General features: G+C 34.2%; 1 protein-coding gene across 1 annotated transcript; it reads right to left on the bottom strand.

Moving 5' to 3' along the window:
- Nucleotides 1–3,187: 3,187 nt before the first annotated feature.
- On the bottom strand, nucleotides 3,188–18,799 carry LOC123655856 (transport and Golgi organization protein 1). The gene is made up of 13 exons (XM_045591604.1): nucleotides 18,623–18,799; nucleotides 16,698–18,524; nucleotides 15,655–15,854; nucleotides 14,675–14,966; nucleotides 13,260–13,456; nucleotides 11,899–12,030; nucleotides 11,093–11,241; nucleotides 10,336–10,437; nucleotides 8,631–8,854; nucleotides 7,111–7,243; nucleotides 6,569–6,775; nucleotides 4,384–4,496; nucleotides 3,188–3,523 (listed from the first exon to the last, which is right to left on the bottom strand). Exons 1-13 carry the CDS (start codon nucleotides 18,717–18,719, stop codon nucleotides 3,474–3,476), a joined length of 3,723 nt encoding a protein of 1,240 aa, XP_045447560.1. The 5' UTR covers nucleotides 18,720–18,799; the 3' UTR covers nucleotides 3,188–3,473.
- Between the last annotated feature and the right edge of the window lie 1,543 nt (nucleotides 18,800–20,342).

Here is a 20,342-nt window from a genome sequence, read left to right as displayed (position 1 = left end):
GAAGTCAGTATTGAAAGACATTCTACTGTTATTATGTTCAGCACTCCGAAATAAGGGAGACTAAATAAGCAACTTCGATTAGAAGAAAGACATATACTTCATTGTGCATATTACAAGCTACAGATATAGGTACTTATCTTTAAGAATAAAACTTACAAAATAATGTTATGCACAAAGGCGGTCTTATCGCTAGGTAAGCGATCTCTTCCAGACAACCTTGATTATGAGGTAATTACAAGTATTTAAATAAATATGTAAACACGATTTGAACGTGTTTTTCACCCCAACGTAAAGACAGCACTTAAATAATAAATTGGTGCATGGTACACGAAAAAAAAAAATAGCCCTCGGCCTCAGCCAGTATATATATATGTTCACTGTACACACTAATATTATAATATTTAATTGGATACATTTTATTTATCAGAAAATAAGAAAGATATGGGGGATTTTGGACCATAACGCTCAGAGAAGTCGGGATTAGCAGATTGTCTCTTTCCAAAGGTCGATTTGCAATATTATAGCCGGGTACTGTATAGCTAGCTTCGTATGTACTAATCTGTGGTATTATGGTATCCTTATAGTATACTTTATTATAGTATCATTAAATGATTGATCGTTTGCATCATAACACGTAGAAAACTAATTTTATTTTATCATCATCATCACTTCAGCCTATCGCAGTCCACTGCTGGACATAGGCCTCCACAAGTTCGCGAACTCATATTATGTTTTGCCCATAGTCACCACGCTGGGCAGACAGGTTTGTGACCGCAGGCCTGGCTTTGTCGCACCGAAGACGCTGCTGCCCGTCTTTGACCTGTGTATTTCAAAGCCAGCAGTTGGATGGTTATCCCGCCATCAGTCGGCTTTCTAAGTTTCCAGGTGGTAGTGGAACTGCGTTATCCCTTAATTTTAGGTGAATAGGTAAATTTTGTAGTTTATTCTTCCCAGATAGCTATTGAATTAATGGAGGACCAAAAACTGTAGTCAATTAGCTTTTAAGTTTCTTTTTCACGAAGAATCATAATTTCCGTTATTTTGAAAAATAAAATCATTATAAAGGTATAGTGCCAAAAATAGTTTAATAACGGCCAGAATAACAATATTTGCTAGTTGCGTAGTCAGTCACTATTATGCTACATCCTTATCATAAGCAATTTACATTTGAAGTTAAGTCGTATGTGCTTATCAGAAAACCTTGATTGAATAGGTACAATCACGTGTACATTGCTATTACTATATTTAACTTTTTTTAAGACCTAAAGATAGCTTCTATTATTCCTTTTATGACTGATTGAAAATCTTTATTCTATATCGCCAAAATGTTACATTGTTAGTATTTACCTTCGAGCACAACTTGCGAAGGAGTACACCAAACTTAGAATATCTCCTTTGCAAAAAAAAAAGAATTATTAAAATCGGTTCATAAACGACGAAGTTATCCCCGAACATAATATATATATACGGTCGAATTGAGTAACCTCCTCCTTTTTTGAAGTCAGTTAACAACAGGTTTATATTAATTATAGCAATTTAAATTAAAAGTAAATTTGGCTTTAATTTTCATTACAGTAAAATTTAAAGCAGGTGAAGAAGGCAAAATGTTTGACGTTTTCTTCCATTTCCTTTCTATCTGCTTATATTTTTTAATTATTCTATTAAAACGGCCATATACATTTTTATACATTTTTATTATATATACTAATAATATGTGCGGTTATGTACAGTGTAGGAACTAATTTGGAATTACATTTAAAAATAAATAGAAAATTATCTAGTACCAAATTTTACTGTTCTCCTTTCGCTTTAAAAGCGAGAACAGAATTGTCCAAACGAATGTACCAACGCTTACTTCGTTATCATATTGTTAGCTCTGTTTATATGGAAACGGGTAACGATAACAATTTATTTCGTCTTAACATCATCAGTATACAAATAGACATATCAAAATATCTTGAGTGGTCTGATAATATTGTTCATTTTTATTATTTACAGAATGATATAATATATTACTGAAAATTTAATCAACCCACAAGAAATAACGCTAGATGCTAAGAGAAGGTCAACAAGGTAATCATAAAATGAATAGAGTGTCTTGACGTCACATCATAACTTAATACTGACAAAAAATAGAAGAAAAAAGATATGACAACAAAGGTCAAAACGCCAGATACACAAATATGATAATGAATCATTTCATTTGTGTGACGCAATATTTATGGAAGGCCTGTAATACACACCTAGAATAATAATTTAAAGACATATCGGGTATACTTAAAATACAGTAAATTTTCCCTTACTTTTGGAGCTTACTCTTTAAGAATCGATTTTCATATAGGTACCCCGGTATGAAAAAAATATGTGGAGTCCAATTTACTGATCGGATGTCCTCATTACGTTTCTCGTAACCATCAATCGGTACCGTATCGGGTTCCGATAGATGGCGTAACGACTTTTTCTAATAACGCCATGTTAGATAGATAGATGGCGTTATTTGATTTGTTTGGTACCATTTCTTAGACTAATAAGCCTTTTTGGGGTTCCATACACAAAGGGCAAAAACGGGACCCTATTACTAAGACTTCACTGTCTGTCCGTCCGTCTGTCTGTCTGTCACCAGGCTGTATTTCAAAAACTGCGATAACTAGACAGTTGAAATTTTCACAAATTATGTATTTCTGTTGCCGCTATAACAACAAATCCTAAAAACAAAATAAAATAAATATGTAAGAGGGGCTCCTATACAATAAACGCGAGTTTGTTTGCCCTTTTTAATAATGGCAACAGGTAGGCACTCGAAATATTGACAAAATATCAGTTGTCTTTTTACTTTAATAAGAAAAAATAAAATTAAAATAAAGCAAATATTTAAGGGGGCTCCCATAAAGAAAAAAAACGCCATTTTTTGCTTAGTTTTGCTCGATATCAATAAATAGTAACAGGTAGGCACTTGAAATATTCACAGAACATTTAGTTTTATTTAACAATTAATATTATACCGTTGTTTACCTAGTCAATGGTACGTACCCTTCGTGCGCGAGTCCAACTCACACTTTGCCGGTTTTTTGTGCCTATATATATACAGTTGATCTGAAGGAATAAACTCCAGTCGTGCGTCGGAGCTGACACACACACGTTTTTTTTAAATGAAAGATTTTATTATTTAATAAATAACAAGACATTGTTTCAGTAAGCAAGATGTAATAGAAGGAAGACTAGATGTTCTAAGAAAACTATTCCTTTCCATTCATTTAGAACAAAAACTATATTTATATTAAGTTTGGATTGGGATAGCAAGAAAAAAAGTAGATTTGAAAACAAAACTATAAATTCTCAATTGTCAATTAAATACTAGGTACATCAATTCAAGAATCTTTCCCAGTGGAGTTTATCAATTTTCTCACTCCTGACTACATACATAACAACCAATAAAAAACGATTTGGCTTCAATTCTAATATTAAGCGTTTGTTTAAATTCCTTTTTCGGACTCAGAAGAACATCCTGAACCTGAACTTGGCCCTGAAAATAAATAAACTTCATTAATATCTTGTATTTTATTACTAAACGAATAGTATTTATGTTGAATTTCTATGGTAATCAATCAATTCTTTTATAACGGCATGAGTGTTACAAACATATTAAAAATCTTGAACTTCTACATTTGCGAAGAATACATATATTTTATGTTATCACTTTAAATTGTTATTAGACGTTCGGTAAATTTAAATACCTTAAAAAGTACTAAATATCTTAGCAGATATTCAGGTATTTATTTTTTATATATATTTATTACTTACTAAGTAGCAAGAGAGTGAATAGACATCTTGTAACCAAGTGCACTCCGACCTAAACTACATATCCTACTGTCTTCTCTTCTTAAGTAAGTCTTCTTTATATACGCCTAGGTCGACACACAAACGTACGGCCCACCTGATTACTAAACGGTTACTATAGAATATAGGCGCCCACAATACCAGCAGCATCGCAAGCGCGTTGTCGATTCTAACCCTGATCCTCCCCAGGAGCTCTGGCTACTTTACTCATTACAGGAACACAACAACACCAAGTTTAGTGTTGATGTAAGAAAAAAAAAAAAAAAAAAAAAACATAACGTGTGTACGTAAAACAAGATATACTAGTAGGGGTGAAAGTGACAATAGTAGTGGTGAACAGTGTTTACACAGCAAACGTACGAGAAAGGAGGTAGGCCGGTACGGACGCTTCTAAGGCCGTCAACATTTACCCGCAAACTTCAGTCACGTGAACAAGACATTTGTAGATTATGTCGAAATATCGAGCGCCGCAAAATAAAAATTAAAAAACATGATTAAAATCTCGTTTTAAATAATTTTAGTTATAAATAAAAACTTGATAAATACCTGATGGCCTGGAATATCTTCGCCTAGGTTGTCGTCGTGTGGGGCTGTCGGAATTGTATTCTGTCTCAGTATCGGCGGGACCGTTCCGTGATCGCGAACCGCGCCCACTGTACCTTTTGATAGAAGATATATCATTTACTTTATTTATTGTTCATCACCATTGATCATTTTTATACGTACTATTTTATTCTTAGACGATATATACAGGGCCGTCTCAAACTAGGCTGGGGCCCTTGAGCACACAAGAATTTGGGGCCCTTATGGAAAGTAAAAAAAAAAGCGAATTATAATAACATTGTTTTTACTGCACATTGATGTAATAGCGTAGTATATATGCCTTGTAAATATCTTCTGATAAGATTACTGATCTGTGAAAAAAGTGTAATGTGCCCGACAAAAATGTATTGATAATAAATGTGTAAGAGAAATTGTCGGTCCTTCGGGGCCCCTTGAAGATTGGGGGCCCTGGGCTCGGGCCCTGTGTGCCCTTATGGAGAAGAGGTATTGGATATATACACATACAAAGAATAAAAAATTGAAATAAATATACATAAATTCGATAACGAATGTATTAAAACGTAGTGTAACAAAAAATGCAACACCAAAAAAAGAACCTCATACTTTTTTAGAAAAAACAAAACAAATGGGTAAAATTTCTATCATTCTATTTTCTATTTGTCCCTATTTGAAAGTTTAAAATTTAGGTTTAATTATATGTTTCGCCTTTCTTTCTTTTCTTCTAATAAAATGGTTTATTACTTTATTTCTGTTTACTTGCTCTTAAGTTGTTCTAGGCGTACTGGTAAATACCGTTTAATTTATAGACTTCTTGTCCGAAAGAAACTTTTTAATATTATTAATTTTAAATTTCGTAAATTAAATCAATTACTCCTCAGACTTTCGAAAAAATCGTAATAGGATAATTGTGTTTTGTCTCAAACGAAAAAAAAACCGACTTCAATTTACACCAACAAGTAGTAAGTACAATGTTGGAAAAATAATCAATTAAATACCCATTGATAAGTATAACTCAAAAACCACTAATCAGATATCGTTGAAATTTAAATGGGACCACATGACAAAAACCAGCTTTCGATTAAGGAATGAATCATTAAATCGGTACATCCATTAAAAAGTAATTTAAGTTAAAACTTACTCTCTGCCATTGGCTTTACCATTTCGAATATTATAAATACGGTGTAAACCCAAAAGACGTCACCTGATATTAGCTGCATCGCTTTAAATTATCGCTTTTTATTTTTTTATTTTTTATTTTTTTCATTTTTTTTTTTTTAATTACGCATGAAAATACATTAAATCAATTGAAAAAAAAAGTATATTTCATTACAAGTGTGGAAAGGCTGTCATTGCAAAGAGTTCCGACAAATGTCCCGAGCCGAGGCGCAGCCGAAGGCGAGGGTTGACAGTGGGAACAAGTTGCAATGACGGTTCCGCACGTGTACTGAACGACTATTTTTATTATAGTTGCGAAAAAATGAAGCAATTTAATAAAATAATAAAAAGAAAATTTCTGAAAAATGGCGCCAACCGTAGAATATAAGTAGAGTTTTTTTCTTCTTCACCCATTCTGGTAGGCAAAGGGAACTACAGCCATACAGCCAAGTCTTCAGTAGAAGTTTTTTATTGATATGAAATGAAAATGAAATTTAATGAGATGAAATGAAACCTAAACAAACTCATTCAATCAAATCATTAAATCTAATATTGAAACAAATTAGTAGCTTCTTTTTAGAAATATACGTATTTGCATGAATCATAAAAACTTCTATGAATTTTTTTAGTAAAAACTTCATGGTTGTTTTTTCTTTTTAATAGACATTATTTTGACAGTTGGGAAGAGAACGAACGAGTTCGGGAAAGGCAAAAAAAAAGTACGAGTATGTACTAGCCTACATCCCGAACGCTATACGTCCCTGCAATACGCCACTTTTTGAGCAACTGTATTAAAAAGAACATTACACACACTATTTGACGCATTGTTTTCACTCTTTTGTTTATTATTATAGAAGTATAGTCTTTGACAACAGAACCTTAATAATGTTCAAGCTTTTATTTAAATTAATTATGGTCAAATTTCGAACATAATTAATTTAAATAAAAGCAATGGGCGACCATTAGTAGTAATAATAAGATGAGAGCTATCCTAAAAAATAAAATAAATTACCTTTCTATAGATCGTCTTCTTTGCCGAGGCGAGTAGGGCGAGCGACTAGGGCGGGGCGAGTAGCGGCTTTCGGGCGAGTAGCGCGAGGGCTCGGGCGAGTAGCGCCGCACGGGCGAGTATCTGCTCTCGGGCGAGTAGCGGCTTTCGGGCGAGTAGCGGCTCTCGGGCGAGTAGCGGCTCTCGGGGGAGTAGCGCCGCTCGCTGTATCTGGTAGCATAGAAATAACAGACCGATTAGCTTGAAGAGAGATTACTGTGATTTTTTTGCAAAGACTGTACAAGATGTTTAGTTTCTTTAGAGACAATCTTTCAATTCTCAAATTAGTGGAATCTAAAAACAACGCCAAAAGTTTGGACTGTTGAAATATTAATAATTTTAGACACCTAAATGTGTGAAGAAAACGTAATGATAATAGGTACTTAAGTTTCGAATACAATTATGTAATTTATTAAAGTGTATTTGTTAAAAATTACAAATATATACAAATTAAGTAATTAATAGCATAAAAAATCCCAAATGAAATATAAAACATAAGTAAGTACCTCGGAGGGTGCGGCGAAGGCAGCCTGCCTAAAGGCGGCGGTCGAGGTAGCGGCGGGAGAAGTGGGGGGAGGAACGCCAGCGGCGGCGGTAGCGCGGCCGGCAGGACCTCTGCTTCTAGTGGCGAGGCCACCTCTGTTACATGAGTTGGAAATTAGGTAGATAGAACGATTTCATATTTACGCAACAAAGCTTTCTCGTGATGTATTAAAAGCTTCTCATTGTATTATAGCCCTCTTACACAAAGTACCTCAAAAATTCATATATTGTGTTAAAAAGTCTAAAGATGAAGAATATAAGATTATTTTTTTGATTTTTTTTTTTTTCATCAGATACACAGTCTACGTGTACACATAAATATATTTCTATATTCAAATTTAAATAATGACAAAACACTTCGTATACTTAAAAACTATATTACACCAAATAATATATTCTAAGGTAATTTACATCTGACGGTAGTTTGCGATTCACAATCTTTGATAAGTATCATACAAGACAGCAACCCACTCTGCGTAAACAAGGCTATAAGCGTAAAACAATGTGAAATAAAAGTCGAATTTGTGTGTTATAATTGATAACAGAATTTATTTTTTTTTACTAACTAGCTGCCTAGACAGACTTCGTTGTCTCAAAAATTAATAGATTTTTATTTTTATAGATTTGTTTAATTTATATTTTTAGTATTAAAACCTTTCGTGGGCCTAGAGGAACATACAAAAAAATAAATTAGTCGAATTGGTCGTGCCATTCTTGAGTCATGCGCTTAAAAATATTCATTTTAATTTATATAGATTATAAATTCGCACACTATTTATATTTCGACAATTTTTGAGTGTCTATCATAATTTGATTCTGTATATCATTTATCGTTTTTGTTAATTTTTTTTCACAGACAAATACTGTCAACCATAAAAACTGCGGACTCAATACGAGACAGCGCGCATACACGCGGACGGCTCGCACGTACCCGAGACGGGTACCTGTACCGGAGACCCGTCGCCAGACTCAGCGCTCCGCACAGCGCTTTCTCTACACTGATTTCGTCCTAAGCCGAGGTGCGATCCCTTAGGACGAACGGACATCCCGAGTCCTCCTAATGGGCTCCCCTTTTTCTTTTACAGCCGGGTCTCAGTACCCGGACACGCCCTCTGGTGACGCAGTCGAGGCCAACAAGTGCAGGGTCAACAGCACCACACTCCACTTTAACTGAGGTAGGGCACAGCAGGAATTTCCTGCTCAAAATATGGAGCAGCCCGACTGGGGTAGTACCTCGACCTTACAGAAGATCACAGCAAAATAATGCTGTTTTCAAGCAGTATTGTGTTCCTGTTGGTGAGTAAGGTGACCAAAGCTCCTGGGGGGATTGGGGATTGGGTCGGCAACGCGCTTGCGATGCTTCTGGTGTTGCAGGCGTCTATAAGCTACGGTACTCGCTTACCATCAGGTGAGCCGTACGCTTGTTTGCCGAACTAGTGATATAAAAAAATAAAAAAAAATAAACTCCGAGAACAAGACTCACGCGGCGTGTGCGGCGCGTGCGGCGAGCCGGCGCCGTCGGCGCGGCCGAGCGCGGCGAGCTTGCGGCGCAGCGCGGCGGCGTCGGCGCGCGCCGCGTCCGCGTCCCGCCGCGCGGCGCGCGCCTCCAGCCACGCGGCGTGCGCGCGCGCCTCCACCTCGCCCACGGCCGTGCGCCGCGCCGACTCCTGCTCCGCCAGTTCTAGCGTCAGAGCGTCGCACTTCTCCCTGGAAACACGGTACGGTCCGGCTCGATAACCTTGCACTGTTGCGACGACGCGTGCAAGCAGCGGTCACAGCGGTGGCTATAGCGGGTTCACATTTTTATATTGGCCATATACATGTCTATCGAGGTCTGGGCGAATGCTTGTGTATTGTGTATGTGTTTCCGTACCCCCGACACAGGAGAAAATCGTACTGTATATATAGGGTTTATTTGTGTATGTATTAGTTAGGACCCAAGGTTTAGCTAAATTACAAAAAAAAAAAATCAGGCATTTATCTCAATTATTTACGAAGTTATGATCAAAAATAGCGCTAAGGTCGAAAAACACTGAAAAAAAAAATCATATCTCCTAAACTTAAAAAAAAAACGGATCATATATATAGGGGTGATTTGGAATCCCCAAGGGATGTTCTAGCTCTGGACTTCCGCTTGACAGTCTTTCCTGGGGCACCCTGTGTATATATATATATAATGTTTGTTAGTTTTCAAACAAAAAAAAGCGACTTCCAATTTACATTGTTGTACAAGTAGGTATAGTACAATACAAATTAAGGATAACTTAAAAACTCGTCAAATATCGCTCAAATTTAAATGGTAGGTACCACAAAACAAGCAATAGCTTTGAAATAAAACAATCATCAAAATTTTTACACCTAGTAAAAAGCTATGAATTAACTCAACAGCAAATAATGTAAAAATGTCAGTTGCTCGAACTTGAACAATCAACACTACCAAAAAAAACCGCCTGCCCAATGTGGCGACTATGGGCAACTGAACAAATGATTGATGATGATGATGACTGATGGATGTATTATACGAGATTTCAGTTATATTAAATATTTTTACAAGGTAAATATATAATGTAAATATATAATGTAATATAAGGTTAATATTTTTATAAGTAGTGTTGTATGTGCCTTTTTTACGCTTGCACACCGGTAGTCACGGGATCGATTCCCGATTGGAGTGAATATTTGTATTTCTACAAATATTTATTTTTAGATGTCTGTACTTGTGGGTCTCCACCATGCCGCCGAGAACATGTATCGGTATCGGCTGTTATCATAGACAGTTGATTGCAATCTTTACCCATAGTAGAGAGTATCCCGCCAACTCGCTGTAGAGCAGCGTGGTGCAATAAGCTCCAACTCTTCTAATAAATTCAAAAAGCAATATACTCAGACCTAGGCACATTACCGGCTGAATCAATCAATCAAAATTAGTGCTACAGTTTTATCATTATGGTGTGTCAAATTAATGGAATATTAAAATTAAAAAAAAATAGCTGTATAAAAGAATTAAAGAGTTCACTGTAGAGGACATGAAATATTCATACTACCAAATAAATACATCAATATATTAGGGAAAATCCAAATTCCTTTAGCACATTTAAAACTTCAAATTATTTTTTTTTAATTAAAATCATATTTGATACTAAAGAAGGATTTTTATATAAAATAATAGTAATATAAATAATAATTACTTGTATCTTTGAATTTCTTGTTGCAGAAGTTCAATTTTTTCTATAGTACTCGCTGATTCTCCTTGTTTGCTGAGCCATATTGCCTCTTTAGTACTTAGTTCCCTGTAAAAGGTAAAAAAATATATAATGTTATCCTAATATACACAGCTAGAAGGAAAAGTGTATGAAATTATTAATAGCTGCTGCCCGCGACGTCGTCAGCGTGAACGCTATACAGCACTAAAAATACCTACGATTATACCTTTTAAAATAACATTCATTTACCTGTTTCTTTTTTACATTTCATATCTACAGAAAAATCTCATAGATGGCGTTGCTTTAAAATTGTCTCTATATCTAATCGGCTTAGTTACTTATATTGCGTGATTTTTATAGTGTGAAGCTAGCTTATATAGCGTGGTTATTAACATAATAACAACAACGTTCAAATATGCGTCGATAGATTACACATTGTAACAGAATGCGTTGAGGAAAAAAAGATTCACTGCTCGTTCCCGATAGGTGATAGCATAATAATATGTAGCCTATATGTTGACCCGACTTCTTAATAAGATTCATGCCAAATTTGAAGTAAATCCATGCGGTACTTTTTGAGTTTATCCCGGACATACATACAGACAAACAGACAAAAATCCTAAAAACCATATTTTTGGCTTCGGTATCGATTGTAGATCACACCCCAAGTATTCTTTTAAAAAAATATTCAATGTACAGTTTTGACTTTCCTACCATTTTATTATATGTATAGATAACTTACTTCATAAGTTCACTTTCCCTTTCTTGGAAGTATTTGCCTAGTACTTCAAGCCTGGTAAGGGCCTCGGAAGTTTGCTGTCTGCTTGTTTTGTATGACTCTTGTATAGTTGTAAGTTCTTCTGCTAGCCGAGCCCTCTCCTTGTGTTCTACCTAAAAATATTTAATTGTTAAATTTAATTTCATACTGGACGTGTGACGTGTTTCCAGTGTGGACGTATGGGATACAGCTCTGGGGAAGTGCTCAAATATTGGTATGATACAAAGATCACAAAATATCATCTTGTGCGCCATTTCCAATGTTCCTTGGTTCATCACAAACGGTGTAATCCATGCCACCTTGTAAATGATCACAGTGAAGGAGGAAATTAGAGCTGCCTCAAAAATATACCAACAAAGGCTTGTCCTACACCCATATCAATTGGCAACCCAGCTTAAAAGCCAAAAACATCTTAGGCGCTTAAAGAGGCATGATGTACTACAGCTGCACGAGAGGGTGTACCATCCTCATAACTCACTCATCACGCCAACTATCGCACCAACTATCCGCTTATAGTTCAAGGACTGATTGCAGATGAAAACAATTTGTTAATAATCAGTATTAGCCAATGTTTAACATTAGCTAACATTCTTTAATTTCATTTGTTGATTTATGTGTAAGAAAAATTTAGTGAGTATTGAAAATATTTTTTTTCCAAGTACTCATGGATAAAACCTTGTCAATTACATACGCAAGTACAAAAATTGAAATGAGAACCTCCTCCTTTTTTGAGGTCAGTAAAAAATAGAAATAATTATTGAATATCTCACCTCATATTTACTCATAAATGAATTCTTCTCTTCTAAAGCCTTTGACAATTTAGCTTTGATTTCAGTGTGATCTATAAGTGATGTTACATCAGTATTTGATGATGTACCACTCGTCAGTTCCTTAATAGCATCCTAATAAATTAACAAGAAATATTAAAATGCAATTTAATAGTTTAAGTGTAAGTGACTCTTGTAAATCTTTTTGAGACATAAAGAACTTTAAACTTATAATTTGTCGAGCATTAATGCCTACATTTTATATGAAAAAAAAAAAAATAATCATTTTATATGAAAAAAAAAATTAATATTCATTTTAATGCATAATATAGAATTCTTCTATCATTATTATTATTATTGTTACAATTGTATTAGCCAATAATTAATAATTATTCTGTTGGGTGAAATTAATGATGACACATCTTATCTTATACTATTAAACGAGCAATTCTTGTATATATTTATAATCTGAATCTCGGAAACGGCTCCAACGATTTTCACGAAATTTAGTATGCAGGGAATTTCGGGGGAGATAAATAAATCCCTGTTTATCCCTCCGTTTTATCTCTGTTTTTAGGCAATGAAAAAATGGCTACAATATCGTTAGAATACGAAGGTAAATTTCGCACTTGTCAATAAAGTTGTGCTCAGGTTCAGGTAAAGGTTGCTCAGGTGAGAAATCAGCCGGTCGCGATCGACCGAAAAGACCACGTTCAAACCCTCATGTTTCCAGATCGATTAAATTTTTTTCTTTTTTTTTTTCTAATTGCACTCGTTATTCTTTATTTAAATAGCCAGTTCAAATTTTTTATTATTATGTCGGTGAAATCGAAAAATATTATTCATATTTTATCAATATGTAATTCGTATTTAAATATGATTTTCAAAACACACGATTTACTAAAAATAGCTCGGTCACCTAGAATTAAATTTAGACAAACATTAAAAATAATAAAAACAGTTAAATTGAGAACATACTTCTTTTTTTTGTGTTTGGCTAAAAATAAAACATTGCCATTGTGTAATTGGTAATTTGATGTCGTTGTGGGTTTCACCATAGCATCTCGGATAATACGTAAAGCCTAGGTCCTAGTGTTATAACAACTATGCCCTAGTTATATTAACTGACAGTCACATGCGACTGTCAGTAAGCGAACCACAACCGGCACACTTGTTGAGTAGGATGGTGGATTAAGCTCTCCAACCTTCTCCTACACAGAAAAAAGGCCTATTGCCAGTGCAACATTACAGACTGAGTCAATCAATCAATTGGCAAATTAAAATTCTTAGGTATTAATAACTTTGGTATCGATTGAATTTAAAAATTGTATGTACTTATAATATAAATAAATAAATAAACTTACTTTAAGTGCTACAATTTCATGTCTTTGCAGTTCAATTTTATTGTTTGCTTCTATCAATTTTTGATTCACTTCCTCGAGTTCTTTCTTTTGTTTTTTGAATTCCTCTAATGCAGTTTCAGCTGACACATACTTCAATTGGAAATTGTCCCTTTCTCGACTGACTGATATTAATTCTTCTTCAAATGCTTGAATTTTACCTATAAAAAATTCATCACATCATCAACAGCAGCCTTTCGTAGTCCACTACTGGACATAGGCCTCCTCAAGTTCTCGCCAATAATGGCGTGAACTCATGTGTTTTGCCCATAGTGACCACGTTGGGCAGGCGGGTTGGTGACCGCAGGGCTTGTTTTGTCGCACTAAAGATGCTGCTGCCCGTCTTCGGCCTGTGTATTTTAAAGTCAGCAGTTGGATGGTTGTCCCGCCATCGGTCGGCTTTTAAAGTTCCAAGGTGGTAGTAGAGCTGTGCTATCCCTTAGCTCCCTTCTTACGACACCCACGGGAAGAGAGGCGGTGGCTATATTCCTACTGCCGTAACCACACAGCATATTATTTATAAAAAATTTAATTTTTAGATTTGATGATGATTTATTTTACAATAGAAAAAAATGATTGAAGTAGTTTGAGTCTGACACTGATAAACATGAATGTGTTTGCTTGCAAATGTAAAAAAAAAAAAAAATTAATTTACATTGACAAAAAAAGTAATCTATATAAATAAAAATGAATGTTGCTAAGCGCATAACTCGAGAATAGCTCGACAAATTACGCTAATTTATTTTTTTGTATGTTCCTTAAGGCTCACTGAAGGTTTTACTATTAACTTTTGACAAAACGAAGTCTGCCCGGGCAGCTAGTTATATATATTTATGGAAAACTCAAAAAGTACTCATCAGATCTCAATCAAATTTGAACGGGATCACACGACAAGCACCAGCTTTCGATAAAAAAAGAATCATCGAGATAAGTAGAACCAGTGAAAAGTAATGATAGTATGAGAACCTCCTCCTTATTTTTAAGTTAAAAAAATAATAATTGAAAAAGTTTGATTTTGTCATAATAAACTAAGTCAAATTTTGTTCAACTCAATAAGCAAATTTGTTTAAAATTATCTGTTGTAATAAGGCTTTAAAATGATTACAATTGATATTAAAATTATAAATTGTAATAGTGACATACGTCAGTAATTCAGTATTTCTGAAAGTGTGTTTTGAAGGGTCCACACCCTGCATTGTAGATGCACATGCACACCATACAATTGTAATAGCAAATATTATATTCAATATAAGCTCCATAAAATTTAAATAATGAGTAAAACTTAATAATATAAAATATCTTTCTATCTTTTACTAAGATATTATTCAACTAGACTTAAGATAGATAAATACATAGTGTAATTTACAGAAAAAAAGTACCATTCAGTTCTGCTATTTGCTCTTCTGAGTGAGCTCTTTCAGCTAAGAGTTCACTGAGAGTGTTCTCAACTTCCCCCAAAGTATTTTGTAGTTCTCCTGCTGTATTTTCTGACACTCTTAATAATTTTTCATTGTCGTCTAATGAATTTCGCAATCTTTCATTATTTTCTTTCAATTCTTGTATTTCTCCCTTAAGTGATTGAACCATATCGTCCATACCAAAGGAGTTATCTTCAATGCCAGCTAGCTTACTTTTAGTTGACGCAAGTTCCTCTTTAAGGATTTCACACTCCTGCAATTTAAGTAAATAAACAAATCATTTATTTCTTCCAATATAACAAAATAGAAATTTTAAACTAAATAAAAAAGTACAAAAAGTGGGGGCAAATAATGAATTTTTATTTTTTATTTTACACTTCATTCAGATCATTTAGAGTGCTCGAAAATGGGAATCACTCAGCATGTTACCCCAACTTATTAGTTGTGGTGCTGATTTTTAGTGAGCCCTCTTATTAATTTAAATGTTAATTAATAGCTTCTTTGCACAATTTGATTTATCACAAATATAAAATACATATAACATAACCTTTTTAATTATAATAATACGATTACTATTTAATTAAACAAAATAAAAATGTCTAATCGTTAAAACGCCGACCGATGGCAGGATAACCATCCAACTGCTGGTTTTGAATAACACAGGCTGAAGACGGGCAGCAGCGTCTTCGGTGCGACAAAGCCAGCCCTACGGTCACCAACCCGCCTGCCCAGTGTGGTGACTATGGGCAAAACACATGAGTTCGCGCCATTTTTGGCGCGAGCTTGTGGAGGCCTGTGTCCAGCAGTAGACTGATTAGGCTGAAGTGATGAATAAAAATATCAATTATTTTGAAATAATACTTTCCCAGTTATAATGAGAATGGGATAAAAAAGAAAGTAAAGAATGTGTGTGTATTCAATATTTTTCATTTGTGTATTACCTTTGTAGAAAACAGCAATTCTCGTTGAAGATTATTTATGTTTCCAATAAGCCTACTATCTTGTCTTTTACTTTCTATGTAGTAGTATCCGAGTATAAACAGAACAACAGAGCTAGCTGTAGTTACAAGGAAGGTGAGAAGACGATTGGGTTTGTTAAGGCTTTCACCGTCACAGTATTCATCTGTAAAACAGGTGTCCCCTGAATAATAAGTACATTATTCGTTAATCAGTATAAATACGCATTCTTTATCAATATATAAATAAATAAATTAACACTTCACACTCATCATCCCCCACCAGTTTTCTTCTGTGTTGGGGGTCCGGAAACACACATAATATACAAGCACAAACACTCAGACCACGACAGACATCTGTATGGTTTATACATCTGTTTATTATGTGCAGGGATCAAACCCGCGACCAGAAGCACAACACACATTGCTGTGACCACTGTGCGAGTGCGTCGTTGTATAAGCAATATTATAGAGAAATTTGCTTTTTTGGTTGTTGCTATTTTATTAATTTTTCCACAATTAAAAAGAAACATTTAATTGTAACAAAAAACTAAGAAAAATCTAATTATTGTTGGACTCTTAAGAAATGTCTATTCAACATATTTATATTTCGAAACCAGCAATTTATACTATGCTAACTCATAAACTGAACTTATAAAGAGGCTTTACTACTACTTAAAGAGAGTTATAGAGAGGCTTATAAATGTAATGTGATACATTTTATATTAATTAAGAAACTTATTTGAAATATATCTTTAATAGTTAATTTATTTATTGCAATTTCACAATTTTTTTATTTTATATAAAAACACATTTTATCAAGTTCGAAAATTCGAGTTGCCGTAGTCTAAATTGTTGGTGTCGATTTATAAATAGGTACTTAAAATTGAATTGTCAATATATAATTTAATAACAATCTTATCATTGACTAGAAATAAGATTTCTAGATACTGCACATAACAAAATCTATAATGATTTTGTTACAAGAAGATTTTTAATATATTCTGGAATAATAGATATTTACTTACCCGCTGAGGGAAAAAGAGCATTTGATTGTACTTTAGCACCCATGACAGAGTTATAAGTATAAAATAAATATTTAATGAATGAGTAACTTCCAGATTCTTGTTCATCAGTTATGGGTTCTTGAACCAATTCAGGGTTAAATATTGATTCAGTCAGTGGTGTCTCTGTTGTCGAGGACCATATATCTGATATTGTTGTGTAAATACTAGAAATTAAATTGTCACTATTTTCATCTACATTTGAAGCTTCTGTTATAGGTGTATTAAATATTTCCTGTATCAAACTTTCAGTTGATGAAGAGTGCGTGTCAGACTCTTGTTCAGGCACTGTTACAGATACAGAAGAAGCCTCTGAAGTTACCTCTGGGGTCGTCTCAGTTGTATATACTTGGTTTGGAGGAACCTCGGTTGTTGTTTCAACAGTATTTTGTGCTTCAGGTGTAGGTACATTGACTACTTCTGTATAAATAGGTGGTTGTTCTGTTATGGATGGATTATTAACATTATTTGAATTATCAATAGGCACATCAATCGGTAGTACATTATCAGTATTATATATTGCTGGGATAGTCTCTTTGATTAGCTCTGGTGTGACTGTTGTAGACAAAATTGTTTGTGTATTATCTGTAGAACGATCTTGTGTAGAAGATTGTTGTTCAGCTGGTTGTGAAGCTGTTGTATCTGATTGAATATTTACTTGATCAGTTCCTATTTCATCATTCATATTAAGAATACTTACTTTATTGTTTTCACTAGCTAAAATTGTATCCTTATTTACATCTTCAGGCACTTGTGGTGTGTCTACTAGTTGTTCAGGAATAACAGTATTGTCATTATCATTAAATATTTTGGGATTATCAATAGCCTGTGCAGCATCAACTGTATTAATTAAATTTGGTGATAATACTAAGTTTGGATGATTCATATCATTAGAATCAGACTTTGTTAAATCTGGGTTTACATAATCTACTTCATTAGGCACTTCAGTAGACTCTACAAATGCATTTTCATTTTCACTAAATGTCTGCATCTGTAGTTGAGCATTTTCATTAACAGTTTCAGTTTTTTCAATTGGAGAATCGGGGGTTATTGTTTGTGAATCATGATTTATTGTCTCTTCACTAGATATTTGTGCATTTTGGTTAGTATTACTACTGTTTTCTTGTTGTGGACTATTTTGAATACCAAGTGGTAATTCATTACCGCTGTCTAATTTCTGATTGTCATCTTCAGAAGAGTTTGTGTCAGCTATGTCTTTGTCTAATGATGTACTTGAAACATACTCTTCACTTTGTGAAATTATTTCTGCTGGTGTATCTGAAGATTGACTTGCAGAAGCTTGATTTTGAACATTTTCATTTAAAAGTGTTTCAATATTGGTTTGAATAGGAGAATTTTCATTATTACTATTTTGTGTAGTATCTAGGTTTTGTTCTAAGTCCAGTAAAGGCAGCACTGTTTGATCACTAGATTCAACTGAGGATGGAGTGGTAGTACCTTCTTGTAATTCTGATGCCTGTGGTTCCAATCCATAAATAGTAGTACCTTCAACAACCTCATGCGCTTGTTTTACCTTGTCAGGCTTCACATCTTCCTGGCTTGTTTCTCCTTCTACTGGTAAAATAAACTCTGGCTCAGCAATTTTTTTATATTCTCTTAAAAACTTCGAGTTAACAAAACCTGATTGACCATTTATGTTTGCGTACCATATATCTGGATTAAGACCAGCTGATTTCATGTATATAATAGCGTCAGCATTTGAAGGATATGATATTAGGTCTGGATCACCACTGTTATATTTAATTAAAGTTTTCGCCTTCGATATGGGTTCTGAAATTAATGAATTGTTATTGTATATAATTTTTTAAATATTATTTCTAAAATTTAGTCAACATTTACAACTAACTAAACAGATAGTCACTACTCACTGCTGCAATTTTCGTTTACACATTTTACTTTATCGGGTACTCTACAATAACTATTCGAAATTAAAAAAATTAATAGAACAAATTTTAATAGAATCATTTTTGCATCATTAATAATATGCAATAAATAATATATATTTATTATACTAAATTTACAAAATTCACTAGCACAAGACAGTAGGCCACATCATCTGTCAAATCGGTATTTTACGTTCCGTTTGACGTAGTTTCTGTAATTTGAAAGTAAGTATTCAACTGTCACTACAAGTATTTAGTAAATTATGTACGTTTTTGACAAGAAGCATATATAAAACAGTATAAGTCTCTTGGTTTTTGGTATCTTTTATTTACTTATTGATTGTGTATTTTTTTCAATCAAAACAATTTTTAAGGTACAGTTATCAAAAGATACAAAATTATTTATACACTACTTACAGAAGATCACAGCTAAATAGTTATTGCTTTCAAACAGTGTTGTGTTCCTGTTGGGAGTAAGATGATCAGAGCTCCTGGGGGGAATTGGGGATAGGGACAGTAACGCGCTCGCGATGCTTCTGGTGTTGCAGGCGTCTATAGGCCGGTACGGTAATCGCTTACCATCAGGTAAGCCGTACGTTTTTTTGTTGACTCAGTTATTTATAATTTTTTTTTCTTTGAATAAATGGTAGTTTCATATAGAAGAGTTGATTAATTTCGACTTAAAGTATTAATTTTATTGTGAGCCCTTAACCTACTATGATACACATAGAAAGTAGACCATCATAGTATGTGATAATGGTAAATATTCAACATTTACAGATCACAGATTTTCATAATTTTTAAACAAAAAATTCTGTTTAATTTATAAAATTCCAACACTCATTTTTGAATCATCAATCGAGAATGGAATAATAAGGTTCCTAGAAATACAAGTCCGAACAATCGCTAAACTACTGGGTATCTTCAATTAACATAAATAATAAAATGGCCTAGATAATCTTAGGCATAATTAGTTCTAAAATAATATTTTACGGAATTTGTTTTGTAATGAAAGGCAACGTCACCAGTATAAAAACGTTGGAAATATTTTGAAAGTAGTAAGATTAGTATCTTACACTCATAAGTATTGTATTACTGTTTAGATAGGAAGAGCTGAAAACAAAATTTAACATTCTCTATGTTATTATGAATTAGCCTGTCACAGTCCACTGTTGGATATATACCTCCCTCCCAAAGCTCGCACCAAATATCCCGGCTCTCCACAGGCGATCATAGGTGGATCGTTTGTCTAGCGGACCAGAGAACGTCCCTCGATGTGTTTCTCAATACTTTATCTCCACTTCAGGACACACCTGCTCTAGCTGCCATCGATCCTGTGACACAAGCAGCTCACTGCTACTTCAACTTGCTGCTTATATGGGCTAGGTTGGTTACTTTCGTTCTCTCGTGGATAGCCACGTTTTTAATCATATATTTTAGAGTTGACTGACTGTTAACTTGTGGATTACTCACATCTTTAATCTCCACGCTCAGCGCCGTTATTTAACATAGACAGGATGTATTTTCGCGCACTCTCCATGAATTTTACTATGCTTTTCTGGCGTTTTGAAAGTATTCGTGAAACTCTCTACTTTCCACCTCTCAGACTGGTGATAATATGATAATAATTATATCATACGATGCAAAAACCTAAACTATTTAGTCACTGGCAGGTTGTAAGGTTGTAGTAGTCAAGCTATAAGCG

Source organism: Melitaea cinxia, chromosome 8 (genome assembly GCF_905220565.1).
Source record: "Melitaea cinxia chromosome 8, ilMelCinx1.1, whole genome shotgun sequence".
Taxonomy (NCBI): Eukaryota; Metazoa; Arthropoda; class Insecta; order Lepidoptera; family Nymphalidae; genus Melitaea; species Melitaea cinxia.
This window is presented reverse-complemented; position numbering and strand designations above follow the sequence as displayed.